The sequence below is a fragment of the Neophocaena asiaeorientalis genome, unplaced genomic scaffold (genome assembly GCF_003031525.2).
Source record: "Neophocaena asiaeorientalis asiaeorientalis breed wild unplaced genomic scaffold, Neophocaena_asiaeorientalis_V1.1 scaffold59, whole genome shotgun sequence".
NCBI lineage: Eukaryota > Metazoa > Chordata > Mammalia > Artiodactyla > Phocoenidae > Neophocaena > Neophocaena asiaeorientalis.
The window spans coordinates 15,058,998-15,078,721 of NW_020174268.1; the positions used below are offsets into that span (position 1 = coordinate 15,058,998).

At 36.0% G+C, this 19,724-nt stretch overlaps 1 protein-coding gene across 6 annotated transcripts in view; it reads right to left on the reverse strand.

Moving 5' to 3' along the window:
- PDS5B (PDS5 cohesin associated factor B) overlaps window positions 1-19,724 on the reverse strand; it is a 196,625-nt gene that overhangs the window by 26,331 nt on the left and 150,570 nt on the right. For all 6 annotated transcript variants that reach the window (XM_024755479.1, XM_024755477.1, XM_024755480.1 and 3 more), the window contains exons 22-24: window positions 11,269-11,337; window positions 9,714-9,850; window positions 94-217 (exon numbers count right to left, since the gene is read on the reverse strand). In XM_024755479.1, the coding sequence (XP_024611247.1) occupies window positions 94-217; window positions 9,714-9,850; window positions 11,269-11,337 (330 nt within the window). The remainder of the gene's footprint in view (window positions 1-93; window positions 218-9,713; window positions 9,851-11,268; window positions 11,338-19,724) is intronic.

Here is a 19,724-nt window from a genome sequence, read left to right on the forward strand (position 1 = left end):
TCAAGATTTTTATCTCTTTATCACGGTGGACTTTCTCCTTCCTAAAAGTCAAAGACCATAGAAAGTCATGTTCTATATAGCCATTTTCCTTACATTGATAGCTAAAGCACATAGCTGATATTGTTCTAATGTGATAATTTCATGATAACAGGGTTCCTGTGCCAGCTTCACAATAGCACTCCCAGCAGCAAGTCTCAGACGTGACATATCTGGTTTACTGAAAAATAAGCAAGAAAGAATGTGAATTAGATTTCTAAATGTCTGCACAAAAACATTCCTACTTTGAATATTTAATTTTATAAAAATTCCTCTGGCCAAGGGAAAAAAAGGGCAGAAAACAATTTAGTGATACTGAACACCATATTATGCTCCCTTCACTTCTCTAAGATGGTGTGTAATGCCACAAAATTCTTCTCTTGAACATAAGTCTATGCTAGTCATTGAATTCTCTTATCCCACACAAAACAGCTTTCAGCCAAGCCTAGAACACATATATTTGTATGTTTACTTGTTAGGTCTTAAGTATTCCACTACAGATTTTTTTTTAATATGTGTTTACTTATACATTAGGCATAAAATATCCTAAGTTCCTAATCGGTCAACTGAAACTATGGTGCTAAGTACAAAAGAAGTGGAATGAAAGCAGGTATAGTGGATAAAACATTACTACTTTTAGCTAGTATTCAATCTTTGAAATACCCCCAAGAGCCTATATTTAAGTTTAAGGAAAGAAATTTCTTGCTAAATGGGACATACTTAAACAATTAGGAAATTCCTGACTAGTAAATATATTTAAACAATCCTTTCTAATACACGGACATGTTAGATGAATTACTAATGTAACTGGACTAATGTAAGGAGGGAAGCTGTAACTCCTTAATTAGGATCCCCTACGTAATTCCATAGTAAAAGATTATTATTTAATATTCATGCAACAAATATGTGTCAATTTTATATACGGTACTGAGAGGGACTTAAAAGAGACAAAGCTCATTAAAAGAGACAAAGCTCAGTCTTCCAAGATCTAATGATCTAGTTGGTTTAAGACTCTTCCCTTATCTTTCTAAGGATTTTGTAAAAATATTTATTGAATGTATGCCAACATTAATAAGGTTCTGAAGTTACAGGTCCCAGAGGTGCTTTTCAGTTCATCAACAGCAATATTCCAAGTAGTTATTATAAAGTAAATCACCCAACCACTCCTAAGGAAAGTCTGATTTTTCTTGTTGGAGTTTTTTTAGTACAAATAAAACATAAATAATTATAATACTTTACAACTACGTTTTTGAAGACCCAGTTTAAAAACGGAGACCCAGTGAGTGCTCCTGCAGTGGGGACATGTCAGATCTTAGCAGCTGCAGGCTCTGTGGGCATGTACACATGGGGGCTGGGCCGGGCTAGGGTCTGAGCTGCCTCATTAGCTCCCACAGTGGGTCCAGGTGCACGACTACTGCAGTCCTGAGACCTGACTTCAGTGGATCTGCACTGATGGCCTTGTGGAAACAACTCCTGAGAGACACCAGGGACGACTGCTGGCATATCCACAGTTGAGGTGGGGCCGAGGGCAGTACCAACAACAGTGTACTTTGTGAGTCTGCACAACAGGTGAAAGGTGACACAAAAGAGCACACTCAGTTGAACAGCTCCAGTGGAAGAACACTCAGTGGCTCCTCTCCCAGTGGGAGCATTCCAATCCCACCTACCTTGCACCACAGCTTAGAAACGTTATCCGGGGCTTCTACTCCAACAACTAGGGAGCAGACCCTGCCCCAACAAGGCAATGACAACCACAGAGCAAAGAGAAGGCCCTGGTCAATATCCTGTGCAGGCTCTGGTCACCACAACATCAGTCACACCTCCTATCAAGGGGATAATGGCCAGCATACACTGATGAAAGGGGTGGCAGGCATCCATACTAAAAACAGCCCTCACACCAAAAAATATTAAACCCACGCAGGCTACACAGGGACATTCCCACATAAAAATACCCTCCAAGACCACAGTATATAACTGTTTCTCCTAAACTCATAGAGCAAGAGAAATATAAGTAAAATGAAGCAGAGGAACCATTCCCAATTAAAAGATCAAGAGAATTCCCCTGAAAGAACAAACAATGAAACAGACTGCTTCAATCTAATAGACACCAAGTTCAAAAAGTAGATAATGAAAATACTGAAGGAATTAAGAAAGGCTATAGACAGAGATGCAGATTACTGTAAGAAGGACCTAGAAACTGTAAGGAGGAGCCAAGAAAAAATGGAGAATTCATCTGAAGAGACGAAAGCTGAACTAAAGGCTATGAATAGCAAAATGAATACTGCAGAAGAAGGCATAAGTGATGTGGAAGATAGAATAATGGAAATCACCCAGTTAGAACAGCAGACAGAAACCCAAATAAAAAAAAAAAAAAGAGCAATATAAAGCGTGTCAACCTACGCATAATAGGGATTCCAGAACAAGAGGAAAGAGAAAAAGGGATTGAAAATGTATTTGAAGAAATTAAGGCTGAAAACTTCCCAAGCCTAAAAAAGGAAACAGATATCTAGATACAGGAAGCAAAGAGGGTCCCAAACAAGATAAACCCAAACAGACTTACACCAAGACATATTATACTAAAAATGGCAAATGTTAAAGATAAAGAGAGGACTCTACAGGCAGCAAGAGAAAAACAAAGTGTTAATTACAGGGAAACCCCCGTAAGGCTATCCGTTGATTTCTCTACAGAAACGCTGCAGGCCGGAAGGGAATAACCAGATATATTCAAAGGGAATAACATATAACAAGATATATAACAAGATATATTCAAAGTCCTGAAAGGGAAAAATCTGCAACCTAGGATACTCTACCCAGCAAGATTATCACTTAGAATAGAAGGAAAGATAAAGAATTTCTCAGACAAACAAAAACTAAAAGAATACAGCAATACTAAACCTATCCTAAAGGAAATGCTGAAAGGTCTTCTCTAAGTAGAAAAGATGTAAGGATCCATACGAAAGAGAAAGTCATAATTGGAAAGTAAATCACTTAAATAAGCAAGTACACAGATTAACAAAACATCAAAAAATTTCTGTGAAAGTGATGATTACCACAATGAACAGCAAAAGTGTGAACATGAAGATGTAAAAGAGGACATCAAAATCATAAAATGTAGTGAAGTAAGAAAACATACATTTTTTTTTTCAATTTGTTTGAGCCTGTATGACTACCAGTCTAAAGCAAGGAGATATAGGAAAAGTGTTAACGTATTTGAAAAACAGGGTAACCACAAGTCAAGAACATACAAGAAATTCACAAAAACAAAGAGAACATAAGAATGACACAAAAGAAAATCATCAAACCACAAAAGGAAAAAGGAAAAGAAAGGGACAAAGAAGAAATATAAAATCAATGGGAAAACAAGGTTTAAAATGGCAATAAATACATATCTATCAGTAATTACCTTAAATGTCGATGGACTAAATGCTCCAATCAAAAGACACAGAGTGGCAAACTGGATTAAAAAAAAAAAAAAAAACAAGAGCCTACAATATGCTGCCTACAAGAGACCTACTTTAAGGCAAAGGAGACACACAGATTGAAGTGAGGGGATGGAAAAAGATATTTCATGCAAACAGAAATGACAAGAGACCAGGGGTCAAAATACTCATATCAGACAAAACAGACTTTAAAACAAAGGCTATAAAGAAAGATTAAAAAAAGGACACTACATAATGATAAAAGGATCAGTACAAGGAGAGAATATTACACTTGCCCACTTATATGCACCCAATATAGGAGCACCCAAATACATAAATACTAACACACATAAAGAGAGAAACTGACAGGAATACAATAATAGTAGGAGGCTTTAACACCCCATTCACATCAATGGACAGATCTTCAAGACAGAAAATCAATAAGGCAACAGAGATCCTAAATGATACAACAGAACAGTTAGACTTAATTGATATCTTCAGTACATTACATCCAAAAAAAGAATACACATTCTTTTTATTTTTTTATTTTTTTTTATTTTTGTTTTTGTTTTTCTTTTTGTTTTTTTGCGGTACGCGGGCCTCTCACTGTTGCGGCCTCTCCCGTTGCGGAGCACAGGCCCCGGATGCGCAGCCTCAGCGGCCATGGCTCACGGGCCCAGCCGCTCCGCAGCATGTGGGATCTTCCCGGACCGGGGCACGAACCCGTGTCCCCTGCATCGGCAGGCGGACTCTCAACCACTGTGCCACGAGGGAAGCCCCACATTCTTTTTAAGGGCACATGGAACATTCCCTAGGAGAGACCACATACTAGGGCACAAAACAAGCCTCAACAAATTTAAGAGTATAGAAATTATTTGAAGCATCATTTCTGACCACAACGGCATGAGACTAGAAATCAACCACAGAAAAAGAATGAGAAAAAAACAATTACATGGAGACTAAACAATATGCTACTAAAAAACCAACAGGGCAACGATGAAATCAAAGAAGAAATTTAAAAACGCTTTGAGGCAAATGACAACGAAAACACAACCATACAAAATCTATGGGATACAGCAAAAGCAGTTCTTAGAGGGAAGTTCATAGCAATACAGGCCTTCTTTAAGAAACAAGAAAAATCTCAAATAAACAACCTAACCCACCACCTAAAAGAATTAGAAAATGAAGAACAAACAAAACCTAAAGTCAGCAGACTGAAGGAGATAATAAAGATCAGAGAGGAAATAACTAAAATCGAGATTAAAAAACAATTTAAAAAAATCAATAAAACCAAGAGCTAGTTCTTTGAAAGGGTAAACAAAATTGACAAACCTCTGGCCAGGCTCACCAAGAAGAAAAGAGAGAAGACATAAATAAACAAAATAAGAAATTAAAGATGAGAAATCACACCTGATACCACAGAAATACAAAAAAAAAAAAAAAAAGAGAATACTATGAACAATACTGTGAACCTAGAAGAAGCAGACAACTTTTGAGAAACATACAGCCCACCAAAACTGAATCAAGAAGAAACAGATAACTTGAACAGGCCAACCACTAGAATGATACAGAATCTGAGAAAACAAACAAACTCCTACAAACCAAAGTCCAGGACCAGATGGTTTCACTGGGGAATTCTACGAAACATACAAAAAAGAACTTATACTGATCCTTCTCAAACTCTTACAAAAGACTAAAGAGGAAGGAACACTCCCAAAGACATTCTATGAAGCCACCATCACCCTGATACCAAAACCAGACAAACACACCACCATAAAGCAAATTATAGGCCAATATTTTTGATGAATAGACACAAAAATTATCAACAAAGTATCAGCAACCTGAATCCAACAACAAATAAAAAAGGTCATACACCATGATCAAGTTGGATTCATCCCAGGGTCACAAGGATGGTTCAACGTACGCAATCAATCAATGTGATTCTTCACATCAACAAAAGAAAGGACAAAACCACGTGATCATCTCACTAGATGCAGAAAAAGCATTTGATAAAATTTAACATCCATTCATGATAAAAACCCTTATGAAAGTGAGTATAGAGGGAGCATAGCTCAACATAATAAAAGCTATTTATGACAAACACACAGCCAATATAATACTCAACAGCGAAAAGCTGAAAGCCTTCCTGCTAAAATCTGGAACAAGACAAGGATGCCCACTCTCACCACTTCTCTTCAACACAGTATCGGAAGTCCTAGCCAAAGCAATCAGAGAAGGAAAAGAAATAAAAGCTATTCAAATTGGTGGGGAAGAGGTAAAATTATTGTTACACACACATAATGTTAATGATGAGAGAGCCCAGAAATAAACACACACACCTATGGACAATTAATCTTCAACAAAGGAGACATGATATTATTATATGTAGAAAACTCTAAGGACTCCACACAAAAAGTACTATAACTGATAAATGAATTCACCGAAGTAGCAGGATACAACATTAACATACAGAAATCAGTTGTATTTCTTTACACTAACAATGAAATATTAGGAAGGGAATGTGAACAAACAATCCCTTTTCAAACTGTACCCCCCAAAATAAAATACTTAGAAATAAACCTGACCAAGGAGCTGAAAGACTTATATGGTGAGTACTACAAAACATTAACAAAGGAAACTGAAGACGATTCAAAGAAATGGAAAAACATCCCATGCTCTTGGATTGAAAAGAATTAATATTGCTAAAATGGCCATACTACCCAAAGCAGTCTACAGATCTAATGCGATTCCTATCAAATTATCCATGACATTTTTCACAGAACGAAATGAATAATCCTAAAATGTATATGGAACCATAAAAGACCCAGAATTACCAATGCAATCCTGAGGAAAAAGAACAAAGCAGGAAACCCTCCCAGACTTCATATAATACTACAAGGCTACAGTAATCAAAACAGCATGATGCTGGCACAAAAAGGGACATATGGATCAACAGAACAGAACAAAGAGCCCAGAAATAAACCCACACACTTAATCTTCAAGAAAGGAGGCAAGGGCTTCCCTGGTTGGTGCAGTGGTTGAGAGTCTGCCTGCCAATGCAGCAGGGGACACAGGTTTGTGCCCTGGTCCAGGAAGATCTCACATGCCGCGGAGTAGCTAGGCCCGTGAGCCGTGGCCGCTGAGCCTGCACGTCTGGAGCCTGTGCTCCGCAACGGGAGAGGCCACAACAGTGAGAGGCCCGCGTACCGCAAAAAAAAAAAAAAAAAAAAGGAAGCAAGAATATACAATGGGGAAAAAGCAGTCTCTTCAGCAAGTGGTGCTGGGAAAGCTGGACAGCTGCACGTGAATCAATGAAGTTAGAACACACCCTCACGCCATACACAAAAATAAACTCAAAATGGCTTAAAGACTTAAAGACAAGATACCACAAAACTCCTAGAAGAGAACAAAGGTGAAACATTCTCTGACATAAATCGTACCAATGTTTTCTTAGGTCAGGGTCCCAAGGCAATAGAAACAAAAGCAAAAATAAACAAATAAGACCTAATTAAACTTAAAAGCTTTTGCACAGCAAAGGAAACCACAAACAAAATGAAAAGACAACCCAGAGACTGGGAGAAAATATTTGCAAATGACGCAACTGACAAGGGCTTAATCTCCAAAATATACAAACAGCTCATACAACTCTACAACAAAAAAAACAACCAACCCAATCAAAAAATGTGCAGAGGACCTAAATACACATTTCTCCAAAGAAGACATAGAGATGGCCAATAGGCACATGAAAAGATGCTCAACATTTCTAATTATTAGAGAAATGCAAATCAAAACTACAATGAGGTACCACCTCACACTGGTCAGAATGGCCATCATTAAAAAGTCTACAAATAACAAATGCTGGAGAGGTGTGGAGAACAGGGTACCCTCTTATGCTATTGGTGGGAATGTAAATCGGTAAAGTCATTATGGAAAACAATATGGAATTTCCTCAAAAAAACTAAAAACAGAGTTGCCATATGATCTAGCAATCCCACTCCTGGGCATAAACCCAGACAAAACTATAATTCAAAAAGATACATGCACCCCTATCTTCACAGCAGCACTATTTACAATAGCCAAGACATGGAAACAAGCTAAATGTCCACTGATAGATGAATGGATAAAGAAGATGTGGTGTATATAATGGAATATTAATGGAATATTACTTGGCCATCAAAAAAGAATGAAATAATGCCATTTGCAGCAACACAAATTGACCTAGAGATTATCATACTAAGCAAAGTAACTCAGAAAGAGAAAGACAAATACCATATGATATCACTTACATGTGGAATCTAAAATATGACATGAATCAACATTATCTATGAAACAAAAACAGACTCACAGATATAGAAAATAAACTTGTGGTTGCCAAAGGGGAGGAGGTGTAGGGGAGGGAAGGATTGGGAGTTTGGGATTAGTAGAGGCAAACTTTTATATTCAGGATGGATAAACAAGGCCCTACTGTATAGCATAGGGAACTATATTCAACATCCTGTGACAAAATACAATGGAAAAGAATATGAAAAGATTATATATATATATAAATGTTTACCTGAGTCACTCTGCTGTACAGCAGAAATTAACACACCACTGTAAATCAACTATAATTCAATAAAATTAAAAAAAAAAAAGCAGACCCAATGTAATTCAAATACATGTGCAGAATTCAAGTACACATGTGATTTTATTAAAGAATAACATGGATAAAAACAGGTGAGGGACTTTCCTGGTGGCGCAGTGGTTAAGAATCCACCTGCCAATGCAGGGGACACGGGTTCAAGCCCTGGTCCGGGAAGATCCCACATGCCACACAGCAAATAAGCCTGTGCACCACAACTACTGAGCCTGCACTCTAGAGCCCGCGAGCCATGACTACTGAGCCCACGTGCCACAGCCACTGAAGCCCACGCACCTAGAGCCTGTGCTCCACAGCAAGAGAAGCCACCGCAATGAGAAGCTCGTGCACCGCAATGAAGAGTAGCCCCTGCTCGCCCCAACTAGAGAAAGCCCGCGTGCAGCAACGAAGACCCAACGCAACCAAAAATAGATTAAAAAAGAAACAAAAACAGGTGAGATCTAAAATGCACATAAACAATGTAATTAATAAATTTAAGACAAAACGTATTAATACTAAGGAAATTTTTCTCTAATTATTATGTAAATCTTGAACGCTAGCATGTAATTATAAGAGTAGAAGGTGAAGACAACTAATTAGACTGAAGGAAGGTAAATAAATGAGTTATACATGTGGAATGCTTTACAGAGTTTTCTTATTATTTGATTTGTTTGAGAAGAATGTGCTACTGTTAATATGCTATGCAAAAAATACAGCAAGAGCAAAACATATAAGAGGAAAAGAAACAAAGATGGAAAAGTATTAAGCAGCTGGCAATCACCATTTATATTTTGTCCTAAAGACTTGAAGCTAGATACATATGTTAAGGTGGGGGAAGTTATTCTCACATGTTTTACTACCAATAAGAGACAATAAATGACACTTGTGTTTTCACGGAGGACAAACTTCTAAATTTTAGCTAACCTTGACATAATAACCACTACCACCATCAATACTTCTAATTACTACATGCTGGGCAGTGTTTTAAATACATTAAATATACTAACTTATTTGATTATCATAACAGCTAGATGAGACAGGCGTAATCATTATCTCTGTTTTATAGATGAGGAAACTGAGGTACAGAGAGGTTAAAGTAACGTGCTGAAAGGCACCTCGCTGCTAAGAGGTGGTACCAGGATTTGAATCTGGGCTCCAGAGCTCATGTTTTCAGTCACTGTACTATACATCTTTCAAAGAAAACAAAATAAAACAAACAAAAAGGTATGCGTATTTTTTAAAATTTGCATCAAGTGCATTTCCCACATTTGCATATATTTATACTTCTGGAAACAGATTCAGTAAGTTGCCTTCTATCCAGTCTGCTCTTTTAGCTTTAGACATTAACAAGAATGTAAAACATCAGTTATTGATTGGTACAGTAACATTTTCACATTAGATATTCAAAACAGTAAACATCTATTGTTTAAAATACTTAAGATTGCACAGCAGTACCTTGCACTAGACATGAGACTGTCATTTTGAAATAACCACTATACAAAAGCGTATTACAATAAAAATATATGCATACCTACAAAGCAATGTTAATTATCTTTTAAAAAAGAAACCATCATTCAGCAATTACACCAGACATTAAAATAGTGTGTAATCCAAAGAACTCTGAAGTTGTAATTACATACCTAATTTTCCCCTGTTCTGTCAAGTCTCCATCACTATGCAGTATTGTTGTGAGCAATCTTAAAGTAGAAGTTCCTGATTTACTGTGATTATTTTTCATTCCAAGTAGCCATCGAACCATCATTTTAATAGCCTGAATCTATTTAAAATACAAATTGACAAATAAAACATTGCTGCCATTTAAAGAAATTCTGTATCAGCCTTGAAAAAGAATGAAGAAATGTTTTTAACAGATATTTTTTAAGAAAAGGAAAGAAAAAAATTATTTTTTTCTGCATGTGTGAAGATAACTTTTTGAATGTTTTAAATTAAAGATGTCTCACCCCCAGGTAGTTGACAAATGAATGATTTATCTAAAAACTGGTTCTTTTTGCTTTTTAAAAAATGTTTCCCCAACAAACACGTTACCCTTTAGAGCCCACAGTAAAATCGTGCTAACTTCCCTAGTCCAGAAAGGTCCCGACTGAAAATTATATTCCATCTTTTGTGTCTAAGAGTTGATACCACCTTACATTTGTACTGCATTTGACCATTATGAGGTACTTAGACTTTAAAACTTGTTATTGCCTCTAAGGCTTGCAACAGCCCTTTCAAAGGGGTGCATATTATCTCTTTTTCACATATTATCTTAATTTTTACAGATCTGAGGCTCCAGAGCTAAATGGGTTTTGAACAGTGGCATGTGGCTAACAGTCTTAAGATCCTCTTCCTGGGCCACTTTGTAACCATGAACTTAAGCGCAGGCGGCCCGCCTTCTAGTGCAGTGCTGCCCAATTATACAAAACTGCTGCTTGAGACCAATGCTGAGAAAACAGGTTTATACTGGAACTCAAAATTTCCAAGCATCATTCAATGATGCTAAAGGAAAGACTGCCCTACAGGTCTGGAGAAATAGTATCAGAATCTGAAGCTGCAATAATGTGACAAAGTAGTTCACAATATGAAATATAAACAAATACACATACAACGAAAGGATTTGCAAGAAATTATAATTAGAAAAATAATATTTAATATATTTGTTCCTGGCCTTTACACCTTGGGCAGTGGCTTGATATGAGGTCTACATTACGGAGTAGAGACAGTTTTAGTAAAGCAATACTTTACAGCTGTGATGAGCAATCCTTTACCCATAACTCCTAATTCAAGAAATTACAGGTTGAATTTTCTTTAATAAAAATAAAACAGTATATCAAATCCCATGGAAAAGACGAACAGTCTTAAAACCTGGACGACCATCTTTGCTGAATAGGAGAATGTACCTAAGAAAACCAGCACTGCCTTTTCCCATTAAAAGGTGGATATCTAAGAAGCAGCAACATGGAGAAAGTTTTCAAACTTTGTTTTCCAAACTAGATTATGTGCAGCTGCCCACATGCCTCAAGTTTCTCATTATTGCCCTACACTCTCACAGCACAGAGGATAATGTCATACAATAAATATAAAAACCTGAAGGATTTTAATAGCCGTATCTTTAAAACAGGAACAGACATTTTAACACCTATAATAATACAGTATACTAAATATATTAAAATCAACAGATCTATGCATATCACTCACTTTGACCATTGTCTCAGGTGAAACTTCTTCATCTGGAACCCACAGCTTAGTTGTCTTTTTTCCTGGAAGCTAAACAAAAATTAAGGACTTTAAAACACAAATACACATTCTCATGTGTAATTAATATTTAGTGAATGAATGAAATTGTTATCTTCTGCAACAACAGTCATTATACATGACTATGTTTTCTGTTACTTACTCAAAAAGGTTGAAAGGCCTGTCTTCACTAGCACCACAAATGAACCTTATACATCCATCACCAGCTGGTTCTTTGTAGGTGTGAGATAGGCCCAACTTTAACCACTTATATATATACTTCCTTACTCAATCCCCTTTAATCTACTGTTTCAATTATTTAAAGCAGTTGGCAAGGACTAAGATAAAAATCAATGGAGCCAAAAAGTGTACAGATGACCCTTGAACAAGACAAGTTTCAACTGCACAGGTCCACTTTATATGTAGATTTTTAAATGTACAGCTGCTACAGTAATACACAATCCACAGCTGATTGAATCAGAAATGCCCCGTGGATAGGGAGGAACCACATACAGAGAGCTGATTACAGATTACATTAGGATTTTCCACGACACAAAGGGCTGGCACCTTTAACTTCCATGTTGCTCAAGGGTCAGCTATAGGTCATAAATGATGAAGGAAAAGGTATCTGCAAAACATCTTGAGCAAGGAACAATTATAAAGGTTTGCAGAAGTAACAGAAAACATACATTAGTGTCTTCCTATTTAAATCCCACCAAAATGGCAACACACACACACACGCACATGCACGTAAACACACACCAGTTAGCTGGGCCGAAAACAAAAGGGGCCCCCCAAAAAACCAAAACCAAAGAAAAATTTCGAAAAGCAAAATATACAGTAAAAAAATATTAACAGAGCTAAGAGGGCTTACAACTCCAGAAAAGCACAGAAGGAAACACCCTCCAAAAAGCCTTTTTTTTTTTTTTTTTCAGCACAATCATAGTATAACCCTGAGATGATAAGCTGAAGGTATTAAGAAATGTGAATTTACAGTAGCAGCCAGGAAATTAAATAAGGTGACAAAAGAGCTGAACCCAATCTTGGAACACTGGAGGTCCCATTTTTACCTCGACCTGACAAGAGTAATTTCCAGTTGGAAACAGAAATCAAAAAGCACCTCAGGTAACCCTTTGGCAACAGGATAGGTAGCTCAAACATCCAGAAGGCAAACTCCCCAAACAGAGCTATTTACAAACAGCTTAAGAATTAATTCTTCAGCTGAGAAATGCCTTCAAAGTGTGAAGTGAAAATAATGAAATAAGGATCTCATTAGAAACATACTGATGAAATTTCTGAACTAAGAATATCCAAAAAATCTCAAAGCTTGCATGGAGGAACCTACCAAAAAAGAAACAAGAACCATATCAACTTCAGATTTCTTTACACACCAAAAAACAATATTCTGAATTTTCTGTTAGCCAAGTGACTTGAAAAATAGAATTCTAATCTTCAAGAATGAGGAGGAAAATATTTTCAGAAATCAGAGAGAAAGCTTCCAAATTACAAGCCATTTTGCACAAATTATTCAAAGATGCATTCCACTAAAATATTTAATTCACAAGAAAATTCAATCAGCATAAATTATTACAAATAGAAAACAAAAAAGTTATCGTAAGTAAGACCAACAGACAGGTTCAAACAAAAAAGTTATCATAAGTAAGACCAATAGAGAGGTTCAAAAATAACAGATGAAACCACAACAGATGCAACACAACCAAAGACAGAAAAAATCTAAAACTAATGGAAAAATACACTAATCAAGATCTAAAAGCATTTAAACAGGATATGGATTTATATGGGATACTAATATAAAAAGGATATTGATGTACTTCTCTTTAATCTTACATAAGATATAAAATTCATGAACATCTGTAAAACTAGCAGTTTAATATCAAAACAAACCAAAACAAAAATGATTTTTTAAAAAAAGAACATCGAAAACTTCATCATCACAGCAGTAGACTTGAATATACCTCTTTCAAAAACTGACAGATGAAGCTGAGATGAAAAAAGGTAAGTACAGGAAATACATATAGAAATATAAGGAAATACATAGAGATAAAATATTTAAGGATTAAAAAAAATCAAAATTGGCCTTTCTCATAATTATGATGAAAAGTAAAGAGAAAAGAGTTTAGCAAGACAAGATGATATGAGATTAAAAACTACAAAATAATTCCCCAAATCCACCACAAAACAAAATAATTTTAAAAACTGAAATACCTAACAAAGTTGTGTAAGAGAAATTTTCTTTACAGAGAAAATTATAAAACTTTAATGAAAGAAAACTGTAGATGAGCAAACAAAGCAATGGGAAAGAATAGAGGCCGTGTATGATATGAATGTTAGCACTACAGATGACTGGAAGAAGGAGAGACCATTCCATAAATTCTGCTGGGAAAGTTGGTTACCCTAATGGAGAGTAGAAAGAAATGGAATCCTTAAGTCACAGCATACAAGAAAAAGCAAACAAATCAATTCCAGATGTATTAAAATTTTTATGTGTGAAAAGAAAACTTTAAAACTTTTAGAACATATGGGAGACTATTTTTATGACAATGGCATAGGAAATGATTTGTTAAACAAGATATAAAAGCATTAACTACAAAAGAATGATAAATGTAGTTAAATTAACATTAATAATTTTTGTTCAAAGGACACAATGAAGGGAGTAAAAAGACACACCATAAATGAGATTTTATGCATTTTATGAACATACTTCAACATGTACCTGAAAAAATATTAGTGTGTGTAAAGACTACCTATGAGAAAAAGACAACCCAAGAAAAAAAAGCAAAAGACATGAAAAGGAATTTCAGAAAGGAGGCAACATGAATGATGACTAGACATATAAACTTTTTTAGTAACCAGGGAAATGCAAATTAAGACTATACTGAGACACTGTTTTATATCTAATTAAACGGGCAAAAATTAAGAAATCTGACAATAATGTGTGTTATACACTGCTGAGAGGAAAATAAGTTTTAACAACCATCTTCAAAAATAATTCAGCAATAAAGTGAAAAGTTAAATATGTGTACAAACTGATGTTCATCACTATATCACTCTTGTGAATGTAACCTGGAGAAATCTGTGCTCATATGCATCAGAAGGCCTCTATAAGAAATTCACAGGAGCACTGTTCAAAAGAGGAAAGAAATGGAAATACTCCAAATGTCCATTAGGAGAATAAGAGACATTTCACACAGTGATAATACAGAGTAATGAATGAATGAACTACAGCTAGATTTGACAACAAGGGTTATTCTAAGAAACATATCCATAATGATAATATCAAGTCACCCAAGAATACATACAGTATAAAATAACTCTTACAAACTTCAAGGACAAGCAAAATTAAACAAGTACATGTTTAGAGATGAATATATGGTAAAATGGTGTTTTGTTTCAGTTAGGGAATAATAAGCCAAAATTCAACAAAGTGGTTACCTGGGGCAGGAAAGAAACAGGAAGAAAAGTTTGGAGAATAATAAAACCAGGTGCTAAGAATTCATGGGTGTTGAATCTTTGCAGGCAAAGTTTCAAAAGAGGAGAATAATCAAGAGATTTGAGTCTGGCACTAAAACTGCTTTTCTTATATAAATGATGCCTGATTTTGAAAGTGAAAAAGGTTAAAAGGTTGAGCAATGTTTTCATCACTGTCACAGAGGTAGAAGGAAAAAAAAGTGGAATTCTGAGTTCAATAAAGAGTAGAGTCCTTGTTAAACACCCTAGACTTGTGGGGGGGATCCCAAATAAAAACATCCTAGACATAAAAGTGACCAGAAAAAGAATGAGCCTGTCAAAAACTGAAGGCTAGCTTCCAATCACTGCAGTCTTGACTGAATGAATGTGATCTGACAGTAGCTCAACTGCCTGTCAGAAGCAAACATAAATGCTGTTTGGAAGAATTATAAAATCACCCAGAGCCTCAAATTATCTCTACAATTTTTTGTTCACAAAGTCTACAGCTCAATCAAAAATAACATGTGTGCAAGATAAGACTTGACCAAAAATCAAGCGAAAAACAGACAAGAGAAAAAGAGCCCCTGGAGATCCAGATATTGAGGCTAACACACATAAACTTTAACATAATTAAAGATGTTCAAGGATTAAATGATAAGAAAAAGAATTTCGGCAGGGAACTAAAAACTATATTTAAAAACTAAAGGAAATTACAGAATAAAAATATATTAAAACTGCAATTAAGAATTCATATTTATAGGTTTAACGTAAGATTAGACAAATCTGGAGAGAATGAGTAAATTCAAAGATGGGTCAGAAGAAAACAAAACTGAAGCATGAGCAGGCTGAAACAGGTATACCTCTGAGATACTGCAGGTATGGTTCCAAACAACCACAAGAAAGCAAATATTGCAATGAAATGAGTTACACAATTTTTTTGGTTTACCAGTGCTTAGAAAAGTTATGTTTACACTATAACATGGTCTATCAAATGTGCAATAGCATCATGTCTAAAAAAACAATGAACATACCTTACAAAATACAAAACAATACAAAAATATAAAAAGAAAAAGCTATTACAATAGCACCTATTAATAGTAATGACTATTTGGGTCTTTTGCCCATTTAAAAAAATTGGGTTGTCTTTTTGTTGAGTTGTAATCGTTCTTTTATAGAGTCTAGATAAAAGTCTCTTATCAGATATATGATTTGCAAATATTTTCTCCCATTCTGTAGGTTCACTTTTCACTTTTTTTTTCAAATTGATAATTCTTTTTTTAAAAAAGGAGACATAGGGCTTCCCTGGTAGCGCAGTGGTTGAGAGTCCACCTGCCGATGCAGGGGACACGGGTTCGTGCCCCGGTCTGGGAATATCCCACATGCCGCGGAGCGGCTGGGCCCGTGAGCCATGGCCGCTGAGCCTGCGCATCCCGGAGCCTGTGCTCCGCAACAGGAGAGGCCACAACAGTGAGAGGCCCGCATAACCCACCCCCTGCCAAAAAAAAAAGGAGACATAATTGGCATGTAACATATTAGTTCCAGATGTACAATGATTCAATATTTCCATATACTATGAAATGATCACCATAATAAGTCTAGTCTTCACCCATCACCACACAGTTACAATTTCTTTTTCCTGTGATGAGAACTTTTCAAATATACTCTCTCAGCAGAAACTTTCAAATATACCATACAGTATTAATAACTATAGTTACCATGCTGTACATTACATTCCTTGACTTATTTATTTTCTAACTGTACCTTTAGAAGACTCCCTTTACCCATTTTGCACATCAGCCATCCCCTGCCCCTGACAACTACCAATCTGTTCTGTGTATCTATGAGTTTGGGGGGTTTTGTTATTGTTGTTGTTATTTGGTGTTTTTCAGATTTGATTCCGTGTGTAAGAAAGATCACACAGTATTTATCTTTCTCTATTTCACTTAGCATAATGCCCTCAAGGTCCATCAGTGTTGTCACAAATGGCAAGATTTTTTCTTCTTTTTTATGGCTGAATAATATTACATTGTGTATATACACCACTTTTTCTTTATCCATTCATCCAACAGATGGACATTTAGGTTGCTTCTATGTCTTGGCTATTGTAAATAATGATACAATGAACATGGGGGTGCAGGTATCTATTTGAGTTAGTAGTCACATTTCCTTCAGATAAATACTCAGAAGTGAAATTACTGGATCACATGGTACTTCTATTTATAACTTTTTTTTCCTATTTTTAATTTTTGGAAGATCCTCCATACTGTTTTTCATGGTGGCTACATCAATTTACATTCCCACCACCAACAATTTATATTCCCACATCCTCACCAACACTTGTTATTCGTCTTTTTTATATTAGCCAATCTAACAGGAGTGAGGTCCTATCTTATTGTGGTTTTGATTTGCATTTCCCTGATGATTACTGATGTTGCACACCTTTTATATAATTGTTGATGATTTGTTTATCTTCTTTGGAAAAATGTCTCCGCCTATTTTTTTTGTTTTTGTTTTTGTTTTTTTTTTTGCGGTTCGCGGGCCTCTCACCACCATGGCCTCTCCCGCTGTGGAGCACAGGCTCCAGACGCGCAGGTCCAGCGGCCACGGCCCACGGGCCCAGCCGCTCCGCGGCACGTGGGATCCTCCCGGACCGGGGCACAAACCCATGTCCCCTGCATCGGCAGGCGGACTACCAACCACTGCGCCACCAGGGAAGCCCTCTCTGCCTATTTTTAAATCAAATTGTTTTTTTGCTATTGAGTTATATGTGTCATTTATATAATATGGATATTAACCCCTTATCAGATACATGATTTGCAAATATTTTCTCTCAGTAGGTTCCCTCTTCATTTTGTTGATGGTTTCACTTTCTTGATAATGCCCTTTGATGCACAAGAGTTTTACATTTTGATGAAGTGCAATTTATCTGTTTTTGGTTTTTATTTTTTTAGTGTTCGTGCTTTTGATTTCTCATGTAGGGATACACTGCCAAATCCAATATTAGGAAATTCTCCAGGATGTTACTGTTACTTTTGTTCTAAATCATATGTATATAATCGATTATGTTTCATACTTTCTTAATTATTATAACAAGGTGTGATATCTAGTAGCTTAAGTCCTCCAAATGTCTTTTTGTTTTGTTTTGTTTTGTTTTCCAAATGTCTTTAATGATGACTTCTGCTGCTGCTGTTCCTCCTCCTACTACAACTACTTCATCATCATCATCATCTTCTTCTTCTTCTTCTTCAAGATGATTTTGGCTATGCCTTTTGCATTTCTATTGAAATCTTACAATCAGCTTGTCTCTTCTCCCTATACCACTCTACGCCAACATATACACACATCTGGCTAGAATTCTGATACATATTGTATTGAACTGTAAATCTGCAGATAATTGTCATCATTATAGTATCACCATCCCATTCCATGGTATTATAATACTGACCTTTTCATTTCATGAAGACAGCATATACCTTAGGTGGCCTTTAACTTCACTGAGGAATGTTTCTTAAACATCTGTGTAGAGGTATTGCTTACCTTTCTTAAGTATATTCCTAGGCATTTAACTGTTTTTGATGTTACTGTAAATGTAATTTTTAATAATTATTTTCTAACTGTTTATTATTGGCATAGAAATATAAAGTTACTTCTTTTTTATACTGACTTTGAATCCAGGGACTTTGTTAAAGACAATTTTTAATTCTATTAACTTTTGCATTCTTTTAGGTTTTCTCCGTTCATAGTGATAACAGCTTTTTTTTTTTCTTCATTCTTTATGGATTTTATTTCTCTTTCTTCCTCCTAGAATGGCCAGAACCTTCAAAACAACACAAGTGGTGATAGTGGATATTTTTATCCCATTCCCAATCTCAGGGGGAAAAGACAGAGTAACAGTAACTAATAGAATACTTGAAGACTTCTAAATGTCATATATAGAACTGTATACAACCCAGTTCTGACAAACTTTCTGTCAACTTTGTATTTAATTAGCATATTCTGCTTACATGTTATGTAAATAGTGATTAGGATTAATTGCCACCTGAGGAACTTCCCTGGTGATCCAGTGGTTAAGAATACACCTGCCAATGCAGGGACATGGGTTCAAGCCCTAGTCCAGGATGATCCCACATGCTGCAGAGCAACTAAGCCCGTGTGCCACAACTACTAAGCCTGTGCTCTAGAGCCCGCAAGCCACAACGACTGAGCCCGCGTGCCGGAACTACGGAAGCCCACATGCCTAGAGCCCGTGCTCCGCAACAAGAGAAGCCACCACAATGAGAAGCCCGCGCACCGCAACGAAGAGTGCCCCTGCACGCCACAACTAGAGAAAGCCCGCACACAGCAACAGACCCAAGGCAGCCAAATATCGTTTTTTTTAAAAACTAGCCAAAAAATAAAATAAAATAAAAATTTGCCACCTGATGTTTTTTCAGTTTGTTCTATCAGTTCTGTGTTCATTTTCATCTTCTTCTTGCCTTATTTTTGGTTAAATATTTTTATTCCATTCTCCTCTTTACTGGCTTATTCGTTTTATATTTTCCTATTCTTTTAGTAGTTGTCCTAGAGAGTAGTGGCCTTAACTTACTGAAGGCCAATTTCAATAATTCTGTCTTAAACTTTCAGAACAGTAGTAGGTTCAGTATTCTAAGAAAACTTAAAATACATCAACTCCCTTTATACTCTGATGCTTACTGTGCTCTTGTTCACACAGGACCATTACTCTTCTAATTTTATGCAGTTAATATTTATTTAGACTTACCAACATATTTTCCTCTTTCTCTTGTTTTTCACTCTGTTTTGTCTCTGTGATAATTTGCTTTCTACCCAAAGAATTAAAGTAGAAATTCTTTTAGCTGGGATAACTGCTAATGAACTCTTCCAGTTTTTGTTTGTCTGAAAATGTCTTTATTTTGCCTTTCCTTTTTTTTTTTTTTTTTTTTTTTTTTTTTGGT